The 24,883-nt window shown below is 31.1% G+C and overlaps 1 protein-coding gene across 1 annotated transcript in view; it reads right to left on the bottom strand.

Annotated features, from left to right (window-relative positions):
• LOC130219316 (AP-3 complex subunit beta-2) overlaps nt 1–24,883 on the bottom strand; it is an 83,208-nt gene that overhangs the window by 16,668 nt on the left and 41,657 nt on the right. Inside the window, exons 10-18 of the mRNA XM_056451687.1 lie at nt 22,732–22,786; nt 19,344–19,415; nt 19,111–19,173; nt 16,886–17,018; nt 14,451–14,560; nt 14,190–14,366; nt 10,979–11,165; nt 9,041–9,159; nt 2,280–2,394 (exon numbers count right to left, since the gene is read on the bottom strand). Of these exons, the coding sequence (XP_056307662.1) occupies nt 2,280–2,394; nt 9,041–9,159; nt 10,979–11,165; nt 14,190–14,366; nt 14,451–14,560; nt 16,886–17,018; nt 19,111–19,173; nt 19,344–19,415; nt 22,732–22,786 (1,031 nt within the window). The remainder of the gene's footprint in view (nt 1–2,279; nt 2,395–9,040; nt 9,160–10,978; nt 11,166–14,189; nt 14,367–14,450; nt 14,561–16,885; nt 17,019–19,110; nt 19,174–19,343; nt 19,416–22,731; nt 22,787–24,883) is intronic.

Raw genomic sequence — 24,883 nt, 5'->3', positions numbered from 1 at the left:
ATCACACTGCTTAGAGGAAGAATTAGCGAAAATAAATAAATAAATAAATCACACTGCTTAGAGGTAGAGTTAGCGAAAAATAAAATAAAATAAATCACACTGCTTAGAGGAAGAATTAGCGAAAATAAATAAATAAATAAATAAATAAATAAATAAACAAATAAATAAACAAACAAATAAATAAATAAACAAATAAATAAACAAACAAATAAATAAATAAACAAATAAATAAACAAACAAACAAACAAATAAATAAATAAATAAATAAATAAATAAATAAATAAATAAATAAATAAATAAATAAATAAATAAATAAACAAATAAATAAACAAACAAATAAATAAATAAACAAATAAGTAAACAAATCACACTGCTTAGAGGAAGAATTAGCGAAAATAAATAAATAAATAAACAAACAAACAAATAAATAAATAAATCACACTGCTTAGAGCTAGCATTAGCAACAAATAAATCAATAAACAAACAAACAAATAAATAAATAAATAAATAAATCACACTGCTTAGAGGAAGAATTAGCGAAAATAAATAAATAAATAAACAAACAAACAAACAAATAAATAAATAAATCACACTGCTTAGAGGTAGGATTAGCAAAAATAAATAAATAAATAAATAAATAAATAAATAAATAAATAAATAAATCACACTGCTTAGAGGTAGGGTTAGCAAAAACAAATAAATAAATAAATAAATAAATAAATCACACTGCTTAGAGGAAGAATTAGCGAAAATAAATAAATAAATAAACAAACAAACAAACAAATAAATAAATAAATCACACTGCTTAGAGCTAGCATTAGCAACAAACAAATAAATAAATAAATAAATAAATAAGCAAATAAATAAATTACACTGCTTAGAGGAAGAATTAGCGAAAATAAATAAATAAATAAATCAATCACACTGCTTAGAGGAAGAATTAGCGAAAATAAATAAATAAATAAATAAATCACACTGCTTAGAGGTAGGGTTATCAAAACAAATAAATAAATAAATAAATAAATCACACTGCTTAGAGGTAGGGTTATCAAAACAAATAAATAAATAAATAAATAAATCACACTGCTTAGAGGTAGGGTTATCAAAACAAATAAATAAATAAATAAATAAATCACACTGCTTAGAGGTAGGGTTAGCAAAAACAAATAAATAAATAAATAAATCACACTGCTTAGAGGTAGGATTAGCAAAAATAAATAAATAAATAAATAAATAAATAAATAAATAAATAAATAAATAAATAAATCACACTGCTTAGAGGTAGGGTTAGCAAAAACAAATAAATAAATAAATAAATAAATAAATAAATCACACTGCTTAGAGGAAGAATTAGCGAAAATAAATAAATAAATAAATAAATAAATAAATAAATAAATAAATAAATAAATAAATAAATAAATAAATAAATAAATAAATAAATAAATAAATAAATCACACTGCTTAGTGTCATGGTCTTTAATTATTTTTTAAATTCAAAATTATTATTTTTTTCTATTTGACATTTTTGAACATTTTTAGATTAATCTATATATATTTTTATTTTGCTACACTGAATTTGTTGCAAAATTGATTTTCTCCCAAATTACCATTAAATTTTACAAATAATTTAGAAGAAATGTAATTTTCCATTTTATTATTGCGCATGTGTTTTTTTGTCAGTGGTAATATTTAGACTTCATTTAAAACTTTAATTCCAGTTTAAATAAATTTTCATTTAATATCATTAGTGACAAACTTATTTAAGTTATAACTCATCTAATATTTACAGTTGAAGTCAAAATTATTAGCCATTCTATGAATTTTTTGTATTATTTTGAAACAATAATGTTTATCACTGGCATATAACAATAACACTTGTCATACGAACTGGGAAATAGGGGTCAAACGTGCCCGGGCACGGTTCGGCTAGCCTAGTGTGAGTACATCCCTAAAACTCCGCATTTATGATGCCTCTTAGTCGCTGACATTATCTTCAGCAGGTATGGGTTGAAAACTCTAATGGCGGACGGTTGCTTCTCACTCAGGTCTGTCTATGCTAATGAGTGAGAGATCATCACAAATAGGTGTGGGGAATGTCAATCAAAGTGTTTCTGCAGACTGTTTTTATGAAGTTTGATTATAAAAATTAGAATTAATTAATCTTTACCATTAGAGGCAGGCTATATTCACACACTTCTGCCACACAACTGTATTTAGACCCCTTGTAAAAGTGATTTTTGCAGGTCACTTTTAGGTAAATAAAATTATAAAACGCCTACCGCTATCTGCTGATTCAGTCGGTCCAGATTCTCCTTCAGAGTCTGAGTAAAACGGCTTCTCCACTTTCTTCTCCTTACGATCCTTCCGGCTTGTGCATTTGCTCCACTCCGGAATCTACAAAAAGTGGCAAAACACCATCAACATGAGCTCAAATTCACCTGGACAACCTTATCAGAGAGAAAGAGGTTGGTATAACAGCCATGAATGCCTCTTTACAAGAAGCAAGCGTCTTCGTTTATACACTAATATAATTACAGTTGTTGAGACTGGCTCAGCGTTTGGTTACTACAGCAGGGAAGGTTTGTGCATTCATGGCCACTTTCATTCTCCTTGTGAATGCTAAGACGTTTAAATGAAACAAATCACATCCAAAAAAAAAAGACCCCCAAAAAGACCTCCAGGACTGAATTACGCAAGATCAACTTTCCTTTGAAGTAAAAAATGCATGTTTGGAGCATAAATTAGCGATTAGCAACTAGCATCAGCGCTGTAGGCCTGTTCTGAGGTGCCTTTTTATTTCAGGATTCTGGTCTTTAATCGTAGAGCAAGGGCTGAGGAAAGGGAAAGGCTGACTAGCACAGTATAGATGCTACGCTAGGCTGGTGGCAAAAGCTCTTTGGGTCTGACGCTAAGGGTGACTGACAGACTCACGCTGGTTAAAGTGGTGACTCTTTCGAGCAGCCTAATAACCTGGCAAACAGGAAAGAATAAAAAGAAACGCAAGAATGATGCTGTGAGATGGCCAGAAGAAGAGGAAAGAAAAGAAACAGAACAGAACAGAACAGAAAAAAGATTTTAAAAAGTACACACAAGGATTCAGGTTGCACTTTGTCAACAAATTAGCATGTGTATTACGTCCATGATTGGCTAACAGCTTCAGGTGAAGCAATGGAAAGGTCAAGACCAGTTCGCACCAAGGACGATATCTTTAACTACACATTTAAGAAAATATTTTCAGCCAATCAGAATTCGTCCTACCTTAAAGAGCTTGAGCATTTAAAGCGGCGGACAACAAAACTGCAACAGACACTTATAATAAGAGGCAGAATGTTATTGCTAGTGTGGATGCTAACATGTTTATCAACAGTGACAGAATAATGATAATGTTGGATTTTTTTCTTGCTGGTAACTGAAAAAAAGCAAGTATCTATACTATATATTTCCTAGTACTGGGTTGGGGCTGGAAGGGCATCCGCTGTGTAAAACTTATGTCGAAATAGTTGGCGGTTCATTCCGTTGTGGTGATCCCTTATAAATAAGGGCCTAAGCCGAGGGAAAATGAACGAATGAATACTATATATTTTTTACGTTTTGTAAATGTAGTGGCGAATTTATACCAAACCCCACCCCTTTTTAAAATCGTAAACTGACTGAACTCGTATGAATTTGTACAAATTAGCCAAGCTTTCCGCCACAGCGGAATGAACCGGCAACTTATCCAGAAGATGTTTTTACGCAGTGGATGCCCTTCCAGCTGCAACCCCTCTCTGGGAAACATCCATACACACTTATTACCATGGACAATTTAGCCTATCTAATTCACCTGTACCGCATGTCTCTGGACTATGGGGAAACCAGAGCACCCGGAGGAAACCCATGCGAAAGTGGGGAGAACCAGCGACCTTCTTGCTGTGAAGCGACAGCACTACCTACTGCGCCACCGCGTCACCCAGCCAATCAGAATCTATTCTGCTTTATAGAGTTTTGCGCATTTAAATTGGCAGACGACACAGTTCGGTTATACTTTATTTTGAGGTGTCCTTGTTACTGTAACTACTGATTTAACTGCTGAGTAATATCAAAGTTCCTTTAAAGCAAGTAATTTCACTTGGCGGCCATATTTGAAATGCCTCTCGGGTATTCTGTTTGAATGGGGAAACATCAAATTCTCCAAAATTGCTTGCCGATTCAATTTCATATTAGGAATACCCAATAAAATGAATCAACAACTGTCTTTATAGACACAGAAATTTACATATGGTCTGAATCCCTCCCCTGCAGAATCCTCAATCTATACCAATCGATGATTGGCTCCTGTACTAGTAGGCGCAGCTTTATTCTCCATATTGACCGTTACACTTTTCCTCATTCAAAACTATACAAGTGACACGTCTTGTGTATTCTATAGTCTTTGGTAATATTCATTAATCGCATGTACTTGCTATATGGTGAGAATGCTAGGTAGATTTAGGATTAGTTGCATGTAATTATCCATAATTAAATAAAATGATTAAAGTAAGAACATGAAATGTGCAAAAAGGACATCTTAAAAATAACAAACAGAATGCTATTGTTAATTAGCATAAATGCTAATATAGTAAGTCTTCTTAGTGTGAACTGAATTATTAACATAAACAACAATATCGCTGGAATCACTTTCTGGAACAATGCTATTCCAAGTGACGAACAATAAAACAACCTATAATGATAATAACATTGTGAGAATTATTACTTTTAGACTTTTTCCATGCCATAAATGATAAAAACATCACAATTCATCCTATTTTAAAGAGCACAAGCAGACGACAAAACTGCAGTGTGCACTAAATAACTAAGAATGTTTTATATGCTAATATCAACCTAGGCTCATTCTACAACGTAGCCCTATATACATTTCTGGAGAGCATTAAATAGGTCCCAGGAGCTACTTTTTTTGCAGTTTTTGTTTTCGCGAATCCAGCAGAGGCCGCGGTGTACGCTTTTTATATCTTAAATTTCTCTAGCGAGTGCCATTTGCGCCTGCTATTCTCATGTAAATCCACTAGAGGCTGCTATTCGACTGACTGACTGACTGACTGACTGACCCACCCACCTCCTTCCCTAAACCCAACCGACAGTGTTTTCAAAAGCACTGATTGACCCGCCCACCCACTTCCCTAAACCCACCTGACAGTTTTAAAAAGCAATCCAGAAAAAGAAAAGCCCTCGCCTGATTGTAACCACGTTTTCAGATTTTACCACATTCTCACCCTGTTATTTACTTGCTTATTTTATTTTTTGGCTTCTGTTTTTGTCTTACTATCTGGAATCGTTCTTCGCCGGACTCGAAGATCGTCGTCGTAGCCAACTCTCTGAGTCTCAAGTCAGCCGACGTACAGGCAAGCTACTGGACAAACAGGTAACAGCGGGAAAGCCGTCCATTCTGAGGTAAGCGGTCAGCTGGTAAGCGCGAAAAGGAACGGCGTCATACCGCCCGTAGCATTCATTTTAAAGACGAAATGCAGCCATACGTACTTCTAGCTACATAATTCGCAATCTCAAGAAATTTATATAGAGCTACGCTTTCAAAATGAGCCAATGTTGGCTAATATTGATAATCTATCATTAAATTTAGTGGTCTTGGTGTGAACAGAGCTTAATTCTATATGCACACTACAACTATTAACACTATATAGCATAATATAAATACTATAACAAAACAACTACTATAACTATAACAACATAAACGACACAGATCAACGATACTGCTATGGAAATGTAGAAATAAAATAACAGTCCGCTCACTAATAAAATGCTCAAGCATTTAAAGCAGCTAACGAAATTAAACTGCAGTTTCTGCTCAGAATAAACTGCGGTATTGCTAGCGTGGGTGCTATTATAGTTATTATTACAGTTATCGCTCCTGGTGTGAACTTCAGAGGGGAATTCACTAAACATCAATTTACATCCGAGTTTCTTCAGCAATCAATTTAATATGCAAATTACGCAATTAGTGTAACAGCGTAAGCAAGTCCATATATTCAATACAATTTGAGTACTATGAATGTGGCAGATTACCGCAATTTGCCGTATTTTACTAAGACGCTTGCAGATAGTCTAAATTATATTGCTTTACTAATTCATCTAAGGCTCACAAATATATCTACAATGCTGTTTAGCGCCTCCTGTCCTAGATAAATTCTTACAGGTAATGTATATGCAGGTGTTTACAAAAACTATTGCGCAAAAGTGTGTGTTTAGTGAATTCACCCCTTCGTTTAGAGTTCTCTAATCATGTACTCAAAATGTCAAAAACAAATCTGCATTACGAGTGATGCTTTGCTGAGCATTTGGTGTCACAGTAATGGAAGTGCAACATTAATATGACGGTTTTTGATGGCTTGCATGGCAGGAAATGAGGTCAGCAGATTTCAGAGTGACACACGAAAAACACACACACTTTAAGTAAAGTAAGGTGGACAGGGAGAGAAGCCACTGCACTCTTGTGGGCACCTCTCTCCAGTCTCCCAAAAGACCGATTCGGCCCTCACTGGTGTCTACCACCTCCTCTTGCTGGACAATATGGTGGATGGGAAACATAAACAGACAGAGATGCGGATGAATGCCGGAGAGGGATAAAACGGCTAGAAATCTGCTGGGAATGATGAGTGCGTGATGAAATAACAAACATGATTATGCAGACAAAAACCTGAGCTGGATTTTCAAGACCCTGACCGATCAGTGTGCGGTGCAGACCTCATGCATATGCAAGGTTTGATCATGGAATATTAATCAGGAAGGAGTGGCTTGTGTGAATGTATGTGGGTGTGCCTATAGAGTCGGCTCTGGAACTCAGGATAATTCTAGAATTCCAGGTTTTGAAAGAGTTGATTGAATTCCAGAATTTGTTTTTTAAAATCATTTTCGTTTGAAGGAATGCTCAATTTTAAGCCTATTTTGACATAATAAAGCGCAACAGTCAGGTTTCAGAAGTGAAAAACTCTCCAGTCTTTCCTGTCTTTTCTGAATTGTTGACGAATTTCTAGTCCAAATATCTCGAAATTAAATCTTAAATCCCAAATAAGATTCTTAGCTCCGCCCACTCAGATGAAGCATGATGCAATTCTCACTACAATCTTAAAATGCTTTAATACTTTGCATTGTAAACTTTGACTTTAATAGTGGAATTCACGCCGAAAAACTTCATGATGCTTAGAAAAAATGCCACCAATCAGAGAGACAATTCTATAGACACAACCTTCGTAATTTTACAACTCTCCGTAATTTTAAATGCACCATATAAAATTGTGCCAAGTTTTAAATGCGCCAAACTAACGGTAAGAGAAGGTATTAAAATACAGTTGCATTGTAAATTTTGACTTTAATAGAATTCAAGCAGAAAAACTTCATTACCCATGATGCTTATAGAAAATTCCACCAATCTAAGAGTCGCAGCAAGCAAAGCGCGCCAAATAAGATTATTAGCCCCGCCCAATCTGATGAAGCATGATGTAACTGAATCTCACTACACTCTTACAATACTTTAATATTTTAAATTTGCATATTTCTATAAACACAACATTAAATTAATCGTTTTATTTTTCTTCATAATTTTAAATGTGCCATATAAAATTGTGCCAAATTTTAAATGCGCCAAACTAACGGTGAGAGAAAGTATTTATACAGTTGCAGAAAAATTTCATTACCCATAATGCTTTTAGAACATTCAACCAATCAAGAGAGTTGCAGCAATCAAAGCGTGCCAAATTATATTTTTAGCCCGCCCACTCTGATGAAGCATGACTTAACTTAATCTCACTACACTCTTAAAATACTTTAATACTTTAAATTAGCATATTTCTATAGACACAACCGTAAATTAATCATTTTATTTTTCTCCGTAATTTTAAATGCACCATATAAAATTGTGCCAAATTTTAAACGTGCCAAACTAACGGTAAGAGAAGGTATTAATATACAGTAGCATTCTATATTTTGACTTTAATAGTGGAATTTAAGCAAAAAAACTTCATTACCCATGATGCTTAGAAAAAATTCCACTAATCAGAGTCGCAGCTAACAAAGCGCGCCAAATAAGATTATTAGCCCCGCCCACTCTGATGAAGCATGATGTAATTGAATCTCACAACACTCTTAAAATACTTTAATACTTTAAATAAGCCTATTTCTGTAGACACAATCAACACCCCTAAATTAATCATTTTATTTTTCTCGTAATTTTAATTGCACCATATAAAATTGTGCAAAATTTTAAATGCGCCATACTAACGGTAAGAGAAGGTATTAAAATACAGTTGCATTGTAAATTTTAACTTTAATAGTGGAATTCACACAGAAAAACTTCATTACCCATGATGCTTAGAAAAAATTCCACCAATCAGAGTCGCAGCAAGCAAAGCGCATCAAATAAGATGCTTAGCTCCGCCCACTCTGATGAAGCATGACGTAATTGAATCTCACTACACTCTTAAAGTACTTTAATATAGTAATAATTAAAGTATTTAAATTAGCATATTTCTATAGACACAATCAACAACCTTAATCAATTTATTTTTCTCCGTTAATTTAAATGCGTCATTCGCAATGCTATATGGGATTTCCCTCATTAAAGCCATTGTGTACAACGGCTTCAAATCAAACTTTGTAATCTTGTGATTCACCTCATACCTGATTGGTCTAGTCTGAAGCTATTTTTCTTAAACAAATTAGCTACCTTTCAAAACCCGACTGTTGCGGTATATTAATCGTTAATAACCAAAATAGCTTTTCCAAATCCACCAATAGGGCTGCAGGATGAGTCGTAACCACCCCGTTGGAATGCAGAGTGTGTGATTTATGCGTCATGAGGGTGGAGTTATGCTAATGAGCGAGGAAAGTGAGCGATATAAAAGTGATTGAGCGTAGCGTGTGTTTTTGTCAGCGCTTTGGGGCGTTTCTTTGGGAGGTCTTGCATGTCGGAGCTCCCTCTGGTGGTCTGTAGGAGAAGCACTGGCCCTGCCTCTGTCAGAACTGTTCGCCCTGCACACACAGAATCCTTCACCTCCACGTTGCGCACGGACGGGTCGGGTGCCGATTCGGGCCAGTCGGGCAGCTCCTGGTATCCGGAGGCCTTAGCGTTCAGCAGGTGAGACAGTGACCCCAGCTGGAAGTGATCTCTGTCTGCAAAGGTACAAAGAAATTTACCACAAAAATTGTTTAGTTATTATTAGTTTGTTTTAGCTAGCTATAATAATATATAGAGTTAAAGTCAAAATGATTAGCCCTCCTGTGATTTTTTTTTTCTTCTTCAAATATTTCCCAAATGATGTTTAACAGAGCAAGGAATTTTTCCCATTAATATTTCCTATAATATTTTTTCTTCCGGAAAAATCTTATTCGTTTTATTTCGGCTTGAATAAAAGCAGTTTTAATAGTTTTAAAACCATTTAAAGGTCAATATTATTAGCCCCCTTAAGCAATATTTGTTTTGAATGTCTACAGAACAAACCATCGTTATACAATGACTTGCCGAAATAACCTAATTACCCTAGTTAAGCCTTTAAGCTGAATACTAGTGTCTTGAAAAATATCTAGTCAAATATTATGTACTGTCATCATGGCAAAGATAAACAAAATCAGCTATCAGAAATTAGTTATTAAAAATATTAAGTTTAAAAAAATGTGTTATTAATAATTCAGGAGAGATAATAATTCTGATTTCAACTGTAACTATAATAATAATAATAATAATAATAATAATAATAATAATAACTAAAAACTTTAGCTTTTCGGAATTTGATTGTTGTGCAATAGTGTGCACCTTTTGTAAAGCTGCTTTGAAACGATAAATATTGTAAAAAGCGATAAACAAATAAATTTGAGTTGAATTGAATTTAATAACGGAAATGGAATATAATGGAAAATGAAGCAACATATTATATGAAATTTTTTTTTACAAAACTTAGTAAATGCAAATATAAAATGTGAAAAATTCGCAAAAAAAATAATTATAAATAAAATATAAAACTTTTATTAAAACAAAAAAAAAAACATTTATTTTTCTTACCTCACTGGGAGATTTTTGCTATTTTTAACCATTGAGTAACTTAATTTAGCTTTTTTAACTATAATAATAATAATAATAATAATAATAATAATAACTAACCTTTACTTTTATGAATTTGATTGTAATGCAATAATATGAATCTTTTGTAAAGCTGCTTTAAAACAATAATTATTGTGAAAAAATCACTTTACAAATAAACTTGAATTGAATAACGGAAATGGAATATAATGGAAAATTAAGCAAAATATTACATGAACAATATTTTACAAAACCTGTTATTTGCAAATATAAAATGTGACAAATTTGCAAAAACAATGAAAATAAATGATAAAATATGAAAACTTTGTTAAAAAGAAAAATATGTTTATTTTTCTTACCCCACTGGCAGATTTTTTGCTATTTTTAAGCAGAGAGTAACTTAATTTATTTTTTTAAAGGCATTTTGCCTCTCAAATTAGTCTTAATTAATCTTGATTTAAAATGTTTAAACAATTTAATGAAAAACAAAATAAAAAAAAGGAAAAACTAAGTGTGGTTAAAAAAATGAAGATTGAAAAAGAATGAAAACATTTTGGTTGTTCCTGTATATACAGTCAAGAGTGAAAGAATTTTTATTAGTTATTTTTTTTAATTTTATCTATTTAATTAAAAATAATATTTCAATCATAATAATTTTTTTGCTTGACTGTATTTATAAATTCTATAAAATCTGTAATACCCGAAACTATGCTAAAGTCTGTGTGCAAATCAAATGTTCTCATTATGAACTTCCATATTTCCAATCAGATTGATTTTATACCTTTAAACTCCATATGTATGTTAACATTAAGAGTCATTTTAGGAGAAACATCTGAACCGATCTCAATACTGACATGCTGAGGATTCTATAATGCTACAAATTATTAATATAAACTATAAAATGCCTGACTGTACCTTTAAATGGAGACTCCAGGACGGGAGCAGGCTTCAGTGCAAGGAAAAGCTTCTTGGCGTATTTGCTGAGAGCGCCGCTCTTATCGGTGGGCACAATGAGTTGACGGATGAAGCGGGCACGATCTCTGATGTCATAGTTTTGGTCATATTTCGCCAGGTTCAGTACATACTGAGTCAACAGTTTAGTCTGAAAGGCAGAAAAGTCTTACTATATTATACTACTGTATAGCACTGATTCTATCACCACACTTCATTTCACAATAAACTTAAATCTTTCTATCAAATGACTGATATTTTTGTCAATATGCATGAATATGTTTTTTTATTTTTTACCTGGAACACTGAAAAGTACATTTGTTTAAATTTTACAAATATTTCTGTAATCTTTTTTTCCATTGCTGTTTTTTTTTTCAGATTAAATCTATGACATGATACACATTTTAGTCAAGTTGACAAATTATTTCTCCAATCTTTGTTGTATAATATAATAAACTATAATAAACTATAATATATAATGTAATATAATATAATATAATATAATATAATATAATATAATATAATATAATATAATATAATATAATATAATATAATATAATATAATATAACATAACATAACATAAAGTAATATAATATAATATAGTATAATATAACAAAACATAACATAACATAACATAACATAATATAATATAATATAATATAAAGTACTATAACATAATATAATAACATAATATAAATCAATATAATAAAAATTTATATAATATAATACAATATAATATAATATAATATAATATAACATAACATAACATAACATAACATAACATAACATAACATAACATAACATAACATAACATAACATAACATAAAAAAATAATATAATATAATATAATATAATGTAATGTAATGTAATGTAATGTAATGTAATATAATATAATATAATATAATATAATATAACATAACATAACATAAAGTAACATAATATAAAATAATATAATATAACATAACATAACATAACATAACATAACATAACATAACATAACATAACATAATATAATATAATATAATATAATATAATATAACATAACATAATATAATATAACATAACATAATATAACATAATATAAAATAATATAATATAATATAATATAATATAATATAATATAATATAATATAATATAATATAATATAATATAATATAACGTAAAGTAACGTAACGTAACGTAACGTAACATAACATAACATAACATAACATAACATAACATAACATAACATAACATAACATAACATAACATAACATAACACAACATAACATAACATAACATAACATAACATAACATAACATAACATAACATAACATAAAAAAAATAATATAATATAATATAATATAATATAATATAATATAATATAATATAATATAATATAATATAATATAATATAATATAATATAATATAATATAATATAACATAACATAAAGTAACATAATATAAAATAATATAATATAACATAACATAACATAATATAACATAATATAATATAATATAATATAATATAATATAATATAACATAACATAACATAACATAACATAACATAACATAACATAACATAACATAACATAACATAATATAATATAACATAACATAACATAACATAACATAACATAACATAACATAACATAATATAATATAATATAATATAATATAATATAATATAATATAATATAACATAACATAATATAATATAACATAACATAATATAACATAATATAATATAATATAATATAATATAATATAATATAATATAATATAATATAATATAATATAATATAATATAATATAATATAATATAATATAATATAACATAACATAAAGTAACATAATATAAAATAATATAATATAACATAACATAACATAACATAACATAACATAACATAATATAACATAATATAATATAATATAATATAATATAATATAATATAATATAATATAATATAATATAATATAATATAATATAATATAATATAATATAATATAACATAACATAATATAATATAATATAACATAACATAACATAACATAACATAACATAATATAATATAATATAATATAATATAATATAATATAATATAACATAACATAACATAACATAACATAACATAACATAACATAATATAATATAATATAATATAATATAATATAACATAACATAACATAACATAATATAACATAATATAATATAATATAATATAATATAATATAATATAATATAATATAATATAATATAATATAACATAACATAAAGTAACATAATATAAAATAATATAATATAACATAACATAACATAACATAACATAACATAATATAACATAATATAATATAATATAATATAATATAATATAATATAATATAATATAACATAACATAAAGTAACATAATATAAAATAATATAATATAACATAACATAACATAACATAACATAACATAATATAACATAATATAATATAATATAATATAATATAATATAATATAATATAATATAATATAATATAATATAATATAATGTAATATAATATAATATAATATAATATAATATAATATAATATAATATAATATAATATAATATAATATAACGTAAAGTAACGTAACATAACATAACATAACATAACATAACATAACATAACATAACATAACATAACATAACATAAAAAAAATAATATAATATAATATAATATAATATAATATAATATAATATAATATAATATAATATAATATAATATAATATAATATAATACAATATAATATAATATAATATAATATAATATAATATAATATAATATAATATAATATAATATAATATAATACAATACAATATAATATAATATAATATAATATAATATAATATAATATAATATAACGTAAAGTAACGTAACGTAACATAACATAACATAAAAAAAATAATATAATATAATATAATATAATATAATATAATATAATATAATATAATATAATACAATATAATATAATATAATATAATATAATATAATATAATATAATATAATATAATATAATATAATATAATATAATATAATATAATATAATATAATAAACTGGAAAATATACAAAAATATAACTATATAACTGTAATAGTATGTAAACATAAAACACTAAATCAACACCCCTCTGACACTGACCACAGCCATGTGTTTGTCCACTCACCTGCTTTGAGTTAGTAAGGTACAGTTTGGCAGCCAGGTTGATGATCTGCAGCTTGACGATGTCCTCCTCGTTAGTGAAGGTTTTGGCCATTTTTCGGAGGACATCGGGGGCAATTTTGGGGACGTGTTCACAGTACTCGCCGATCAGCCACAGGATGCTGGCTCGAGCCATCGGGACCTGAGACAAACACAAACAAAGTCAGGTCAGGTCTACAAAGGCTGTTTAAATTGTAAACGTTCGCAGTTCATATCAAAACTCTACCTGAATGTTGTCGATGAGTTTGGCCATGTGTTTGATGATGTCACTGTGCTGCTCAGGCTGCATCTGGAGAAGCTTTTTGATCACCACCACTGATTCGGCCACAACTAACTCTGAAAACACACACAAATATCACCATTAGCACACAAATCACACAGTAAATGTTGCTTGATATGGCAAAACATGTTAGCAATGGGTAAAAAGCTAACTGCATGTAAAGAAACACGCTAGCAACATCTTCTTAATGTGCTAAACATGATAGTAATGTTCAAACATGCTATGTTAGCAAACAATACCAAAAACATATTAACATTTTCAAATCTGCTAGAAATATCTATCAATGCTAACATGCTAACAATGCAATGAAACATGCTACCAATAATATTAAAACATGCTAACAATGAGGTAAAAATCCAGTGTGCTAATGCATGCTTGCAACAATGTGGTAAAAATCCGAACAGTGTGGTAATACATGTTCGTAGTGTGGAGAAAATGCTCCTGACATGGTAACAAAACCTGATACCAGTGTATGAAACATGCTAACAATGTGCTGAAACATGCTAGCAATGTTCCAAATCAACATTAAAACATGTCAACATTGTGGTAAATGATGTTAAAAGTATGCTAATGCATGCTAGCATCTGGGGACAATGCTACTGATGTGGTAACATAACTTTAAGAGCTCATTTAATTTTACTAAACATGCTAACAATGCACTAAAACATGCTAGCGATGTTCCAAAACATACTAACAACAATACTAAAACATAATAATGTGGTGAAAATCATAACAGTGTGGTAATATATGCTTGTAGTCTGGGGAAAATACAACTAACATGGTAATAAAGCATTAAGACCCAATACCAGTGTACAAAACATGCTAACAATGTGATGAAACGTGCTAGCAATATTCAAAATTACACAAACAACAATATTAAAACATGCTAACAATGTGGTAAATAATGTTAACAGTGTGCTGATGAATGCTAGCAACTGGGGACAATGCTACTGATATGGTAACAGAACTTTAAGACCTCATATATTTTTACTAAACATGCTAACAATGTGCTAAAACATGCTAGCAATGTTCCAAAACATACTAACAACAATACTTAAACATAACAATATGGTAAAAATCCTAACAGTGTGGTAATATATGCTTGTTTTCTGGGGAAAATACTACTAACATGGTAATAAAGCTTCAAGACCTGACACAGTTTACAAAACATGCTAACAATGTGATGAAACATGCTAGCAATTTTCAAAATCACACTAACAACAATATTTAAACATGCTAACAATGTGGTAAATAATGTTAACAGTGTGCTGATGCATGCAAGCAACTGGGGACAATGCTACTGATATGGTAACAGAACTTTAAGACCTCATATATTTTTACTAAACATGCTAACAATGTGCTAAAACATGTTAGCAATGTTCCAAAACATACTGATAACAATACGCAAACATAACACTGTGGTAAAAATCCTAACAGTGTGGTAATATATGCTTGTTTTCTGGGAAAATACTACTAACATGGTAATAGAGCTTTAAGACCTGACACCAGTGTACAAAACATGCTAACAATGTGATGAAACATGCTAGCAATTTTCTAAATCATACTAACAGCAATATTAAACATGCCAACAATGTGGTTAAAATCCTAACAGTGTGGTAATACATGCTTGTTGTGTGGGAAAAATGCTACTGACATGGTAACAAAGCAAACTAACTAACAAAAGTTAGTTAGTTAAACATGCTAACAATGTCCTGAAACATGTTAGCAATGTTCCAAATCACACCAGCAACGTTTAAACATGCTAACAACATTATAAAAATGCTAATATTGTGCTTGATACATGCTTGAAACGTGGGAGAAAATACTACTGAAACAAAGCTTTAAGGCCTGATAGCATTTTACTAAACATGCTAACAAAGCGCTAAACATGCTAGCAATGTTCTAAAACATACTATCAATGTGGTAAAAATGCAAATGAAATGTTTAAAGTGTTCTAAAACATGATAACAACATGCAAAATGATGTCATGCTACATGCTAACAATGTTGTAAAGCATGACAAAATGTGCTAAAACATAGCAGCAATGCTAAAACATGCTGTAGCAGCCACATAACAACATTAGCAACAACCCAGAACACTATGACCTAAAACTCTTTCATTTCAGGCCTCACACTTCTATTCAATCACATTCCCACATTTCTCTGACCAGACTTCCTCAAGCAAATATAAAGGTTTGTTTTGATTTACTTTTTAATTGTCTGTATGCTAAAACATGACACCCGTTTATCTTCATTGCTTAATAAGAACCTCTTAAACAACAAATGTGGTGACATTATGGATATTTATTTCATATAATGGACAATTGCAGCCAGTGTGGGAATTAAAAGCCGTTTTGTTAAGCAAAAAACCCATTTTCTCACCGTCTCTGTTGGACAGCAGCTGTACGAGGCCGTTCAGACATGTGTCTCTGACCTCACCGATGTTTGTAGCACAGCGACCAATAGCCTGAATGCTGGCTGCAACAAAATCCTTATCCATGCTCTTAATATATGTCTACAACACAAACAGAGACACATTTGATTCTCTATATTCTGGATTAACTACAACGCATACATGTATATTCCAGATTATACTACAACACATTGACTACAGTTGGTAGACAAAATAATTCACACAATTACAAGTTAAAATGTATAATTCTGAGAAACAGAAGGTTTAATAGTTTAGGTCAATATTTAATTTCCAACCTTTTTACCCACTCTAAAAGGATAGTTCACCCCAAAATTTTAAATACTATTACCATTTACTCACCCTCAGGTTTTTCACACCCATATATTACTTTGCTCTGCTGAACACAGATGTGGGTAACCAGATCTACCTATTTACTGCCATAGTTGAAAACAAATACTATGAAAGTAAATGAATAGCGAGATCTGTTTGATAACTATTCTTTCAAATATTTCCAAATAAAATTACACATGATTTGTACAACCCAAGTGTGAGTAAACGATACAGCAGAATGTAAAAAAATTCGATTCGATTGCATATAAATCGATCAAAGTGAACGTAAAGATATTTTTAATGTTACAAAATATTTCTATTTTTCTTATATTTAAGCATTCATTTTTATTAAAGAATCCTAATAAGGTTATGGGCTCCTCAAATTAATTTTGCAGAAACTGTTTTCAAAATTTATACTAAACAGAAATGATTCTTGTGCAACAAATTAGCATATTAAAATGACTTCTGAAGTATCACGTGACACTGAAGAGGATGAATTATAAATATTCAGCTTTCAGCTTACAGATATGCATTGCATTTTATCTATGAATAGAAAACAGTTCATCTGAATATAAAATAATATAATATAATATAATATAATATAATATAATATAATGTAATATAATATAATATAATATAATATAAAATAATATAATATAATATAATATAATATAATATAATATAATATAATATAATATAACATAACATAATATAATATAACATAACATAATATAATATAATATAATACAATACAATACAATACAATACAACATAACATAACATAACATAACATAACATAACATAACATAACATAACATAACACAATACAATACAATATAATATAACATAATATAATATAATATAATATAATATAATATAATATAATATAATATAATATAATATAATATAATATACAGTAATATAATATAATATAATATAATATAATATAATATAATATAATATAATATAATATAATATAATATAATATAATATAATATAATATAATATATGTTTATTATGTGACCATGGATCATCTTGCACAGGTATATTTTTGGCAATGAAAAAAATTAATTGTATGGGATAGGGTTTCTGTTAAGTCAAAAATAATTAGAATATTAAATAAATATAATTTCCAGTAAAGACATTTTGTAAATTTCCAAGAGGAAATATATCAAAACGTAGTAATTTGTATTGCTAAATATGCTTTTATGCAATTTTAAAGACCATTTCCTCAATATTTTTTTTTTTGTACTCTCAGAATCATTCATTTATTCATTCATTTTTGTTTTGGCTTAGCCCCTTTTTTCATCTAGGGTTGTCACAGCGGAATGAACCGCCAACTTAACCAGCATATGTTTTACGCATCGGATGCCCTTCCAGCTGCAACCCAACACCGGAAAACACCCATACACACTCATTCACACACATAAAATACGGCCAATTTAGTTTACCCAATTCCCCTATAGCGCATGTTTTTGGACTTGTGGGGGAACCAAGAGCACCCGGAGGAAACCCACGCCAACACGGGGAGAACATGCAAACTCCCCACAGAAATGCTAACTGACCCAGCCGAGGCTCGAACCAGTGACCTTCTTGCTGTGAGAACACAGTGCTAATCACTGAGCCACCATGTCGCACTAATCTAATCTAATAATACATTTGTATACCTCCACCATTAAATTTTTTTTTATTTCTGCTAAATATTGTCCTATCCTAATTTCAAAACATGTGCACTTATGATTTTATGGCCCAGGATCACATCTTCTCAAATATTACTGTTTGAGTTACAGTATAATATTCCTAAAATCACACCAAGCCCAAACTTTTAAATGATATATTATATTAAACAGTGTAAAAATGAGACCTGAAATTCTCTCAAGATGGTGGAGATGTTCGTCTCGTTAGCCAAATTAGTCAAAACCTCCAGCTGTGTCACAAAGAGAGAATAAAATCATCAGAGTTAAATTAAAAACATATTTTAATTATTAAAGTTTTTTAAAACACTCTGACTCAAAATTCTTAAGAGAAATAACTTCATGACATAATATGAAAGCACACAATAAATAAAACATGTTTCAAAGCAAAATGCAGCTTCACCTTGAGAATTTTGATTTGCGTCGGGTCGGTGGAGCGGATATAAAAACTCTTCAGATACGGCTCAAACATTCCCTAAAAGACAAAACACTGCATATTCAGAACACAACACCAAAACAGCATGCAAATGTATGCATAAAACATTTTTAATGCTGACTGAGTGTTTGCAGAAAAGCTTTTCAAATGGCCTCGAGGTCAAATCATTAAACAAAAACACAAACACAAAGATGTTGTCAGTTTAACACTGAATCAGAATGTTTTTGAATGATATTGAAGCAATTTTCTTTAATTTGCAGCAACATTCATCAATATACTGCATTATCTGGAGCAAATCATGAATCAACGAATCCTTCTACCTGGTATTAAAGAGCCCATATTATGGGTTTTTGAAAATGCCCTTCCATGTAGTGTGTAACATAGCTCTAAGTGAAGTGAAATATCCAGCTAAGGCTTAAATCTGTAAGTGTACAGTGTTTAAAACTATTGATTCATCTATAAAAGAGTCGACTCATAGTGCTTCAAACGAGTCGTCTTGATAACGAGTCATTAGGTGTTTCGCGATGACGCAGCCACGAAACACAAGTAGTTGCACGCGCAAGACCGGGAGATTTGAAACCTGCGGCCCCGCCCACTAACAGAAAAAAAGTCACACACACACACACACACACAGAGACACACACAGACACCGGTCGAATGAAGTCACGCTGTGCAGATGGATATTATTGACAGTTCACCCAAACTCGCGGTTTAAATCGAAGCCTTGGGGGGTGGGGGGGGACGGGGGGTGGGGGGTGTAACTGAGGACGGTTAGGGAGGTGTCGCCGCCGCGCCGTCTCTATTCTGGACGCGCCGGCCCTGTGTTTGTGCGTGTGTGTGTGTGTGAAAAGAGCAAGTAGACTGCTAGGAGATCTCCTCGACAGTTCGTGGACTTTTTGCTTGATAAAATAGTTAGTCGTCAGTATTTTCTAGTCCATCGTCTGTATTTACATTCACCCACTGGCAGCCAAAATCCACTATGAAGCGTGTGTGCACTGTGACTACTTTTATATCGATGATTAGCTGCTTTTATATCGATGATTAGGCATTTCACTCTGTCTTGCCCTGAAGCCTGTCAGTGTCGTCAACCAATCGCAACAGGCTGTCATCGGTCCAATCAGCGCAAATTAGCTTCGCGCTGAGGAGGGGTTGGGAACAAATGAATCGCTGAACGATTCATATGGGAGTCGCTGGAATAATTAGGTAAAAATAATTGCAGATTATAAGACCATGAAAGTGTTGTTTGACCTTGCATGCATATTAGACTGTTGTTGGAGACCCTTACAACCTAAATATGACCCTATTTCATGTATAATATGGGCTCTTTAACATGCATTCAGACTGATCTCAATCACTATGGCAAGCTGTGTTTTTTTTTTTTAGATTTATTTTTGGCTATTTTTGCCTTTATTAGATAGGACAGTATTTAGGACAGGAAGCGAAGTTGGAGAGAGAGAGGGGGGTAGGGTAGGGAAATGTCCTCGAGCCGGGATTCGAACTCGTGATGCCCTGACGTGCTACTGCACCATATGTCCATGCGCTAACCACTAGGCTATTGCGCCGACTATGGCAAGCTGTTTTAACATTTAATCTATAAAACATATCTATTTTACGCCACTAGTACTTTTAAAATTGCATATTAGTATGTTTTCCATCCCAGGCTCATTAGGAATATGTGCTCAGGGCTACATTTTTGAGAACCGAGAAATAAATACCGGGAGCTACGTCTTTTTGCAGTTTATGATTTCACAAATCCACTAAAGGACACTGTAGCTGTGTCTCATTTCAGAGGCTGCATCCTCAGAATAATGCATTCGAGGTGCAAGGCGCGACGTATGTTGTCTCATTTCAAAGAAATTCGAAAGCTCCTTCAAATGCAGCCTCCATATGCGTCCTTTGTTTTCCAGATAAGGAAGGACAAAACCGGTGGATCCATCACGGCCTCGAACATCCCAAGTTTCATAGCCTGTCATTGGACTTCGAAGGACTCATCTTTGAAGTCTGCATCCTTCGGAGGATGCAGGCTCTAAATTGAGACACAGCTTGTGTACATTTTTGACAATCTCAAATATGTTGCTAGGGGTACATTTATTTATATGTGCCATTTCTTGTAAATCCACCAGAGGCTGCTGTGTACATTTCTGCCAATTTCAATATCCTTCTCATGAACGTCACGAACACACTCCCTTCCCAAAACCCAACCGATAGTGTTTTCAAAAGCACACTATAAGAGAAAAGCCATTGCGGCTGCGTGCTTCTACCACGATCTCGCACTGCTTTTTTAGGGTTTCGTTTCACCTGATTTCTGACACCGTTCTTTGCCGGACTCGAACCCTGGTCCACACTGCTTGGCCGCCCAAGTTTGACGCCATTTGTAGTGAACTAGCAAACCAGTCATGCTGGAAAAGTCGTCCGTATGGAGGTAAGCAGTGAGCAGTACCACCCTATAGTGTTTGTTTTACACACAAAATGCATATACATGTACCCGCGAGCACATATTTCTCAGTTCTCAAAAGTGTAGCTCTGGGCACATATTTCCAACGAGCCTTTGTTGATCTTTTCCCTCTGTACTAGTATTTATTAGATAAGGACTAGCGACATGAAAACACATACTAGTGTTTTCTTTTTTTAAATGAAATGTTAAAGGGATAGTTCACCCAAAAATACAAAAAAATCTGCCATCTTTTACTCACCCTTCACTTATTTCTTTCTTCTATTGAATATATATTCAGATTAAGTGCTGGTAGCTGACACCTATTGACTTCTATAGTACATATCTTTCCTACTATGGATGTCAATGGGAGCCAGCAAGCAGCATTCTTTTCATAGTGAGGAAAACCTTGCAAGTTAATGAGTGTCAGCTGCTGGCATTTTTCGAAATATCTTCTATATTTTTCAACAGAAGAAAGAAACTCACAAAGGTTTAAAACCACATGAGAGAGAGTAAATGATGGAAAAAAAACTGTTTTAAGTGAACTATCCCTTTAAAATCAACTTGGCATACAATCACACTAGCTCAAATTCTCTTTTAATAATTCTGAAAAGGCTAAGCTAAAATCTATACATTTTTTGGAGGGGTTTAATGACCTTTAAAACACTAGGTTTCTAAACATCAGGTACCTGAACACAAAATAACATGACTGCGATTATTATTGTGTTGACAGTGCCTCTAAAGCTCATTTATTATGTACAAAAAAACATGACTTCTAATTTTATTCTTCATAATGCGCTGCAGTTTTCCAGACAGTGAAATTGTCTTGAACACACAGGATTGAACCAGGGCATATTTGCAATTGATTTAAGCAAGACTTGTTTTTTGTGTAAAGTTTAGTGTGTTAAATAGTGAATCGCTCACCCTTCTCTTGATGGTCATGGTGGCCACGTTTTGAAGCACGACGTACTGCACTTCACTGCAGACACAGAAAAACACACAGCAGCTGTTGATACACAATTATGGGTTTGTAATAACGACCAAAAATAACAGCAATATTTTCCGTAGTGTGTTTTTGTGCTGGCTTTCGAATCAATGATTCACTGAATCAAAGATTTGTTCAAAAAAAGAATCATTAGGAAACAAAACAAATAAGTGTTCTGTTCTGACTTTAATTGGAAATATTTTCCTTAGCAAATCGTGTATGAAACGTAACACACTCAACATTAATTTCATGGTTGTTCACTTGTGGTATTAAATCAATTTCAATATTATAAGAACAATATTAAATCTTAATATTAAAAAACTGTATAGATATAACGCAATGTAAAGTAATGTAATGTATAACGCAGCACGTTAACGCCAATAACAGCCCACCACTTGCTGTCTGACAAAAAGAGTGCCCTTCTGAATCAAATCAGCAGCATGCCCTTATGGGTCTTTCACTTACTTGGAAGACATTACTGACTACGTTTACATGGACATCTGTAGTCTAGTTATTTGCCTTAATAGACAATAATATAATTAAGGTGTTTACGTGAAGTGCTTTCATGTTAAAGTTTCCTGTAATTTTGGGTGACTTTAACTGCAGTTCGGCAGTTTCACTTTCACTCATGAACATTTCATTCATGCCCCCATGATAAACTGGGGTATTAGATGCAAATAAGGAGTAAGGACTGGTGAGAGTGTTATGGAATTTAATAACGCACGCCGAATGGAAATAAAAAACTTCCGCATGTCGCAATGTGTGTGTGTGTGTGTGCAGTCCTTTACTGACAGCCGCGTGTGTGGATCTTGTCGGAAAATTTGGCGAAAAGTCCTACATGACGGTAATAGTTTGATTGCGGTGTTTACTTCAATAATGCCACTAATATCTGTGTACTCCACATGTCTTAATTCCATTTCTGTTTAGTTCAGTTATGACTTTAGTCAGATTAGGGTAATCAAAAATCGCTGTTTGGAGCTTATGTAGGCCTACAGTTCAAAATTCATGTTTAACTGAATAAACAGTTAGTAAACACAAGTACATCTTATTGAACATGATTTATTTTCATCACCAATTATCATAGTAGAATAGTTTCTCAAGCAGTTTGTGATGCATTTTGGAAACAGGAGATAACCCCCTGGTCTAATGCGCCACCTGGCTTGAGAAACCCGTCCTCAAAGACTTATTATTTGGGTAGCACATATATTCTGAATGCCTTCGGCAGAATTCAAATGAGCCATTTTAATCTAGATTAATTTACATTAATTCCAAGATTACAGAGGTTAATCTAGAAAAAATAATTATCTATGCCCACCTATTTTATATATATATATATATATATATATATATATATATATATATATATATATATATATATATATATATATATATATATATATATATATATATATATATATATATATATATATATATATGGTCGCATTTGATATCTTATAGGCTCATTCTCACTGCATTATAATAGTCTTCCATACACAGTCAATCCATATGAAAAAATACTACAGTAATTTATAGTAAATTCTATATAAAGTGTTTTTAAAATATACTACAGAACAGTGTATTTTACTGTATATATTATAGCATTTACAACACTTAATAAATCACAATTAATGAATAGTCTAGTAAGTATCAACTACAGTCAACTAATAAACTATAATAAATACTGCAGTATACTTTAGTTTTTACTATATTAATGTGTGGTGTATTGTTGAATAATATAGCTCATAGTAGTTGTTGAAAACTACAGTATCCAATTTTTAGTTTATATTACTATAGCTGCTGTGTTACTAGCAACTGTAGAATAGTAAATACTATGAATTGTTTTAACCATACTTATGTAGTACTTATTATAGTATTTACAACACTTAGTTAGTGAATAGTCCAGCATACTGTAGTATCAACTACAGTCAACTCATAAACTAAAATACTGTAGTATACTTTAGTTTTTACTACATTAAAATGTGGTGTATTGTAGTATAATATACTGTAGCTCATAGTAGTTTTAGAAAATCCAATCTTTTGTTTATATTACTATAGCTGCTGTGTTACTAGCCACTGTAGAATAGTAAATAT

Source organism: Danio aesculapii, chromosome 25 (genome assembly GCF_903798145.1).
Source record: "Danio aesculapii chromosome 25, fDanAes4.1, whole genome shotgun sequence".
NCBI classification, from domain to species: Eukaryota; Metazoa; Chordata; class Actinopteri; order Cypriniformes; family Danionidae; genus Danio; species Danio aesculapii.
Note: the sequence above shows the minus strand (reverse complement) of the source record. Positions and strands in the feature narration are given on the sequence as shown.